The sequence below is a fragment of the Buceros rhinoceros genome, unplaced genomic scaffold (genome assembly GCF_000710305.1).
Source record: "Buceros rhinoceros silvestris isolate BGI_N320 unplaced genomic scaffold, ASM71030v1 scaffold4422, whole genome shotgun sequence".
NCBI classification, from domain to species: domain Eukaryota; kingdom Metazoa; phylum Chordata; class Aves; order Bucerotiformes; family Bucerotidae; genus Buceros; species Buceros rhinoceros.
In genome coordinates, this window is record NW_010400522.1 from 5,918 (window position 1) to 14,067 (window position 8,150).

The 8,150-nt window shown below is 43.1% G+C and overlaps 1 protein-coding gene across 1 annotated transcript in view; it reads left to right on the plus strand.

Annotated features, from left to right (window-relative positions):
- Positions 1-2,566, plus strand: part of LOC104489689 (thyrotropin receptor-like) — a 3,988-nt gene extending 1,422 nt beyond the window's left edge. Inside the window, exon 3 of the mRNA XM_010131883.1 lies at positions 1,156-2,566. Within this exon, the coding sequence (XP_010130185.1) occupies positions 1,156-2,566 (1,411 nt within the window). The remainder of the gene's footprint in view (positions 1-1,155) is intronic.
- The last annotated feature ends 5,584 nt before the right edge of the window (positions 2,567-8,150 follow it).

Sequence of the window (8,150 nt, forward strand, 5' to 3'; positions counted from 1 at the left end):
AGCAGGATTTCCAACCTCCCATCAGAACACGTACAATATCATTGGGAAGGAGAAAAAACCCAACATTTACTAGATGTCCTGATGCAACACACTGACTCGTCTGCTGGAGGGAGGGAGGTGAGGTGACTTACTGTGATTTGCAGCAGAATTTTACTGCAGAATGCAAATCCATATCCAAAATCCAGTAAAGTTTAGAGAATTCTTACCCAGGCCAGCCCCTGATTTAGGAAGACAGCCTCACTCTTCAGTATCACAGAATTTGTGTTTGTATAGCGTATTGAAAACATGCTATGATAAGTACGTGAATTATTCAATAATAACCTCAGGAAGCAACAATGGACTGGGAAAATGAGGACAGAAATAAAACAGAGGAGTGGAAAGATACACACCCGGGACAGGAAGAATGTGCAAAGAACCCAGCACAATCTAATGACTGAAAGAAACAAGTATTTGCACGTCTACTAGTAGAGATCAAAATTTCTCAGACTAAACCGTGTGCAATCCCAAATTGTAAGTGATCTTGAATTCCACATACCTGGAAATGAGAAATGCTAAAGGTTATGTGATAGTGGATCACAGTAATCGAAAGATGTGATGCCAAATTGTGGGGGGTGTTCTCCTGGTAAAAAGCATGAACAATTTTCAGTACAGGTGCATCACACCACGAGATGCAGCATTCCCAACCACTACACCGCTTGTTAGCTGTAAAGCACCTACAGGAGACACAAGGAACAGAAATTAAAACTATGCAAGTTCTGGAGAAACTGATTTGTGAGCAAAAACAAAGAGTAAACTAATACTGTGGGTATTATGTAAGAAGTTACAAACGGTAGATTAAAGTCTTGTTACCTGCTAAGAAGGGAGGTTACCTAGTTACCTTCCAAGAAGGAAGAGGGATTACAGATGCTGAACGAATCAAATTACTACTGGGGGTAACTGATAGCAACAAAGGGAAAATACATTTTTTAAAAAAGCCCAGAAATGCTGAAGCTTACTGCTCACTACACAGTCCAGTAACAGAAATGTAGCCAATCACATTTTTATAACTCCATTTTCCTTCAGAGCGGTTTGCTGCAGATGTCTGCCCGTTATTTACTCACTGTACTCTGGTCACACCGCAAACGCCAGTGGCGATTTCTCCCTCTGCTCTTTCAGAATTCTGGAGTACCTGACATGTAACCAGAGCGGCAGTCACAGCTTTCGCAAGAGAAGATCAGTCAAAGATCTCAGAGATCCCTTTTACAAAGATTATGCAGAAGAATACACAGACCGCACCGACACCGTGTATGACAAAAACACCAAATTCATGAATTTTCATGAAAATTTGCATTATTACATTTTTTTGGAAGAGCACAGAGAAGGAAATCTTGGGTTTGGCCAGGAGCTCAAGAACCCTCAAGTGGAAGACATCCAAACCTTTGATAGTCATTACGATTATCTGGTCTGTGGAGGCAATGAAGATGTAATATGCACGCCAGAGCCTGATGAGTTCAATCCCTGTGAGGATATTATGGGATATCGATTTCTTAGAATTGTGGTGTGGTTTGTGAACCTGCTGGCCATCCTAGGTAACATTTTTGTCCTTTTCATCCTTCTCACAAGCCATTATAAACTGACTGTACCACGCTTTCTGATGTGTAACTTGGCCTTTGCTGATTTTTGCATGGGGTTGTACCTCCTCCTGATTGCTTCAGTGGATCTCTACACCAGGTCAGAGTACTACAACCACGCCATAGAGTGGCAGACGGGACCTGGCTGCAACACCGCTGGCTTTTTCACAGTCTTTGCTAGTGAACTGTCTGTATATACACTGACTGTGATCACTCTGGAGCGCTGGTATGCCATCACTTTCGCCATGCGCCCAGATCGAAAGCTTCGCCTCCGGCACGCTCTGGTTATCATGCTGGCAGGGTGGCTCTCCTGCTTTCTCCTTGCCTTTCTGCCACTGGTTGGTGTCAGCAGCTATAGCAAAGTCAGCATCTGCTTGCCTATGGACACTGAAACACCGGTGGCTGAAGCCTATGTTGTCTTTGTTTTAATATGTAACATCATCGCTTTCGTCATCATTTGTGCCTGCTACATAAAAATCTACGTAACTGTGCGAAACCCCCAGTATAAGTCAGGGGACAAAGACACCAAAATTGCCAAGCGGATGGCTGTGTTGATTTTCACTGACTTTCTGTGCATGGCTCCCATCTCCTTCCATGCTTTATCTGCCATTATGAACAAACCATTGATAACTGTCTCCAATTCCAAGATTTTGCTGGTACTGTTCTACCCACTCAATTCTTGTGCCAACCCCTTTCTTTATGCCATCTTCACCAAAGCCTTCCGAAGAGATGTGTTTATTCTGTTAAGCAAGTTTGGCATATGTGAGCATCAGGCTCAAGTCTACAGAGGTCAGACAATCTCAGCCAAGAACAGCAGTGCCTCTTACGGGCAGAGAGTCAGTCGAGGGGTAGGTCAGGCTCTTACAAGCATTCAAGACCCAGTCAACGATTACCTTCCTGCCGTGACAACGCAGAACCAAATTCTCATGGAAGAGCACAAGCAAACCGAGCTGTAACATCTCAACGTATCAGAGCCAAAATCTGGTCACGAGGTGGTTGTGCAGTGAATCCAGCGAGAAGGTAACATATTCTTTTTCCCTAGCTAATTCTTTGTGATGTCTGAAAGTACCCTCAGAGTGGGTACTTCTGAGATGTGTCTTCTTTTAGACACATCACTCACTTGCAGCTCTTGTCTCATACTCTTAGGTGAAAAGATGCTGTTCCGATGATCATGCTAGAAGTAGATGTGAACACCCTATCTAAATAGGAAACTTAGTATATATAAACTCATCAAATATGAGATACACCTTCATCTAAAAAAAATAAGGAAGCAGGGGACCAAACATAAAACTTGGGGGTACTTGTATGACTAAAAAAAGGACATAAAGTTTTTTAATTAAAACAAGATTAAAAAACGAGGTTGAAGTTCTCAAATGCCAACTACCTATGTGCCAAAATGTTCAACTGGCTTTCTAATAGCAAATTAAATAAAACTTCCATCAAGGCCTACAATGGAACAGGTTCCTTCTGCTCTGCCATCCTGACCTAAAATGAAATTAGTCTTTTGTTAGCAGTTCTTGGTTTAGTCGGGTGAGGTGAAACCTTTTCATGCTGACTTTATAGAGGCAAAAAGCCTGCAGCTCTTCATAAGATAACAGGTAAGAAACGTGAGGGCGTTTGTCTTTGTGCGCTGTGAAAATCCCCTCACTGTCATTTTCTCACTTTTTGATAAACCTGCTTAGGAGACAGTTTCGCTGAATTTGTTTTGAAGACCAGTCTACCCAGGCAAGTTAATGATGTTTGTACTTTTTTGACGGCTGAAACTTAAGATTGTACTAAATCTTCTCCCAGTTATCCATTCTTTACCTGAATGCAGGACCAGTTAATCTGAGCACGTTTCTTGCTTTGAACACCCTGTAACCAACCACTTTGTCAGCACTTCTGCGACCCATACTTACCCCTCTGTTACACGGCTGGAATGACTTTCCTTTTAGCACTTGCTGTGTTGATCTACACTTGGACAAAGGGAGTGCATCATGCCTTCAGGTTAATTCACGTCCTTCAGTTACTTAACCACGAGCTCCTCCAACATGTTTTAAGAACAACTCTCCATCTTGTAGTGAGATCTGTTTATGTGGCTTCTGAACTGTCTGCAGTACAACTACATAAACCACGCAGCTTCTGGTTGGTCATAGCCTGTCTGCAGCTTAGTCACATACTATCCGCAGCGTGCTTAAGGAAATCCAAGCTCAGATACACGAACAACCCACAGCCTTTTCACTCCATTCTTCTGCCAAACCTGTTGCTAGATGGGGCCAGATCGACGATTAAGCTTGGTTTGTGCTTGGGTTCCTCCCTGCACCAGGATCAAATGAACCGGAGTGCCACTCTCTGCGTCTCCTACAGACGCCAGGGCTGCTCTGTGCCAGCTTGCTTGTTGACACCTGCGTGGCCTGAGTGCCTGGTTTTGACAGCAGGATCAGACCTGTTCTCAGCCAACTGTAGAGACTGTAGGTCTCCACAACTGTAGGGCTCCTGCCAAGACTGCCATTGATGATTCCACCCATCTGTTTGGAAGGCTTTGCCTTCAGATAGGTATTTTAAAGTTCATTTTGTAATACCCATACTGTTTTAAATGCAATTATAGTCTTTGAGGAACTGTAATTAAATTGAACAGACAGCAGTCAGATCTTTTACAATGCGGGTTAGGAGTGTTCAGGAAAATGTAATGGTAGAGCTCTTCAAACCGCTAGCTACTACGGCTGGAAGCTGCATGACTGCAAATGCCACATACATACTTCAATTCAAACTGATTCCGTATTCCTGATTACAAATAAAGGCTGCTTCTGTGACCAGAACCAAGACCCTAGATTCACCAACACTGTAAGATGGTCCCAATGTTGCATAAATTTTTTGTCTATTAAAAGAATTCTGTGACATTGCCATTACGAACAAAGTTGGATATTTTTGGCTTATGTCTTGCATATTCCTTCTAGTATTTAACCTGGTAAAAAAAAATTAAAAGCTATTGGAAAGATCCAAGGAAGAGAGTTCAAATAATTTATTTGCCAGACTTTTTCTTGTAAATGTTTCTATTCTATAGGCATTCTCTTTCTTTTCTGCTCTGGTCAATGCCTTCAAGTCATTTTTGGTTTTGCACATACTCTTACATAATACTTGCTATTTTAAATCTGTCTAAGCAAGCTGTATTATTTCTGGCATTTCATACATATTTCCTTTAGAATACTTCAGAAATAATGCAGAGTATTGGAATAAAATGTTTTGTTTGAAACTGTAAGAGGCTCAGCAAGTTTTATCTGAAGGATTTAAAATACTTTTCTGTAAAAGAAGTTAATACCATTTCTCTTGCACTCAGCTTCATCATTCTCCTTGGCTGGTCTACAGCCAAAGGACTAAGCACATGACACACTGTTTAACAGAGGTGTTGAGGTTTTCCCCACCACTAACTGGGAGAGGGGTATCCTGAATGGCCATGTCAGACAGTGCAGCAGGTGACTCCACCACTTCCCTGGGCAGCCTGTTTTGAGACCCTCCATCCAGCCCTTCTGTAGATGGGCATCGCATTTGCTAACCTCCAGCTGACTGGCACCTCCCCAGCTAGCCAGCACTGCTGAGAAATGATGGAGATTGGCTTGGTGAGCCCTTCTGCCAGCTCCCTCAGTACCTCTGGGTAGATCCCAATATACAGAAGATAGGAGGGAGTACTTGGGGAGCGTATCACACATGCCTGCCTATCCTTGTATGCTTCGTTCGCCACACACCATTAGCAGATACCACAGCCAGGATTCTGGCATAGATGAACTTTTGCTCTGTTCTATGGCAGCCACTTTTCCTGTGTTCAAGCAGTTCCCCCTTTCAGACTGCAGTTTCAACTGCATCTGTGTTCCATAAGCCTCACCACAGAGCTCACGTAGATAAAAAATTCCATCTGAGTGAAGAAGAGCATATCCCCTGTTCACAGCACTACCTCGGTGGATTTGACCCCATGGCCCAAGTGAAAAGGCAGAGGCTAGCTGCCTTCTCTGAAAACCCTGCACAGAAAGGGGAAGAGCTAATGTCACCACTCTTCAGGGCTTCAGATGGCTCTGAGCTTTCAGACTGGAGAATACAAAGTCCTGATTTGGGAGGGCAGAAAATGCCATTATTTTCTCTACATAAACTTCTGTGATTCTATTTAGTAGTAATACATACACTATGAAAGATTTTTTCATTCTCAGATGCTCTAGTGAAATACTGTAAAGCTGAAGCATTAGTCAGGAGGACTTGGCACTTCCCCTGAGCAAGTTTACTTAAGCTGGCTGTAGCTGACCTCTGCTAGTCCCTCTCTCTCCACCTATAGACAGACGTGTGCTTTTTGACTGAGGAGGCCTCTGTTCTATATTACACAGTTTGCAACAGGTCAGCTATAGTCTGTAAGGGAAGCACACCCTGCTGTGGTATCCTGGAATCTGAAAAAAGCAGCGTGATAAAAGGAAAATTTCAAATCACTACCACAGCACGACCGTAACATAAATGAAATGCACTTCTGCTTCCTTTCTTGCTGGACAATTCAACTATTAAAGCTCATAGCACAGTCTTGGGAAAATCTGTACCAAAAAAAGCTCCTTAAAAAATGAAGTTTGATTTGAGCAGACCTCCTATGCTTTACGTGTTAAAACGAACGAAACCCTCTCTTCCAGGCTGTATGGGCAGGCTGGTAAGTAATAACAGCATAATCTGTATTGGTTTTCTAACAGATGGCAGGCGCCCTCTCCCTAAAGCCACTCTGTCATCAGATGGTCTCTGGGCTGCAGTTAGAATTGGACAGAACGAGGCACAAAATTAGCTGGCTATCACGCCTTTCCATTACGCACTCCCCTTCTCCTCAGTAAGGATTCTAAAAACATATGAGATTATACTGCACTTTGATGCAGGCTTTGTGGGCTAAGTCACAAGGTGTTGAAGGGCCATCACCATGCCCCGGAACAGAAGATGGTTACGATGTCTTAGTGATGCACATAGAGAGATTCAGACAGCAGAATCTAGAATTCACACTGATTCAGTAATATATCTGCATAAAGCTAAAATAGTTTTGATCTGTTTAGTCACTTCCATCTGACCAAACTCATTTTTGTGCAACTAGAAATCGTGATACTGAAAAAATGGAGGGTCTACGAGGTCAATACACAGAGTGCTTTATTAGCAGAAGCCGTCAGTTCTAACTTCCCATCCCCATCCCACACCCGCCCCTGCATGCACACACATTGGTATGAACTGCCACAGTACCTCCATCTACCAGTTTCTCAGACAGGATGCCAATTCCGTGGAAAACTGTAAATTTTGTAACTACCTGTCCTTATTTTTCACCCTAAAAATATTGGGACAATATTCCAATACATGGAAAAGTTTCATCAGCTGTAGCACAGGACTTGGACTTCACTGGAGCCATCCTGAACTTAGTCCTTCCAAGAACTTAACTTCGGCAGGATTAATATGAATCAACTTGAATCTTACCCTGCTTTTCAGGAAGGAGCTTTCTGTGCTGTCCTGATTAAAGGCAACATCAAGCCTTGTATGTGTGGTCATCTGAAGTTACATCCTCAGTGCTGCACATCTGAACAGTTCAGTTGAAGCTCATGAAGCTTTTTGAAACTAACTAAGTTAGGGGAGGAGGAGCACAATCATTTTCATTCTCAGCTATTCACCATACAGCTGTGATGAGAAGCCTCCTCTGGGTTTGCTATTTTTCTGCTCTTTTAAAGAATAAAAACTGTTGCAAACATCAGCTTCATTCCCAGCACATATCCACCAGCTCACTTAACAGTCATTACAAAGTGACTGGAATTGCTCAAGTGTTACTTGCATATATACTGTAAGACCTGCTTGGCTGCCAAGAAAAGGCTCCCTTGTTGCAGACACTGCGACTGGTCACTGCCAGTCCCATGCTGGCTCTCTTAGAGCTGAACAGCTTCATCTGAAACCACATCATCACAGAATGGTAGGAGTGGGAAGAGACCTCTGGGCATCACCTAGTTCAACCCCCTGCTACAGCAAGTTCACCTGGAGGGGGTTACGGTGGCTTTTCCCTGAAAAGTGAAGAAAAATGACAGTCCTCTCTGTCTTTTGTGAAGGCAAAGCTGCGACAAATCAAATCCAAGCAGTAACATGCGTTTTAACAAAAAACTTCTCTACTGCAAATTCGGAGGCACTGTCCGAATACCTGTCGTCTCCGTGGCTTGTTGCTCACTAGCACATGCACAATCGCTCTGAAATACCAAGCAGCGTGAAGATCGTATTTGTGCTGCGTGTGCCATGCTGGTTTCAGTTTGACTGCAGTGAAAGAACTCCCTAAATCATATGTGGATTACTGCTGCTGCCTAGAGGGGGCTGTAGAAACAACAGATCAATTATTTTTTAGCCAGCTACAGATTTCTAATCAAACGCAGCAATGATGTTGGTATAAAGCAGCAAGAAGTATACTTGGGAAGCAGGTAATTAGCAGGGGTGGCTGACTCACTGGCAGACGCATCTTGCCATGAAAAGTCCACGGGGAAAAAAAAAAAGGTAGGTGTTTATTCCTTACATACACTTCTCTCCTGA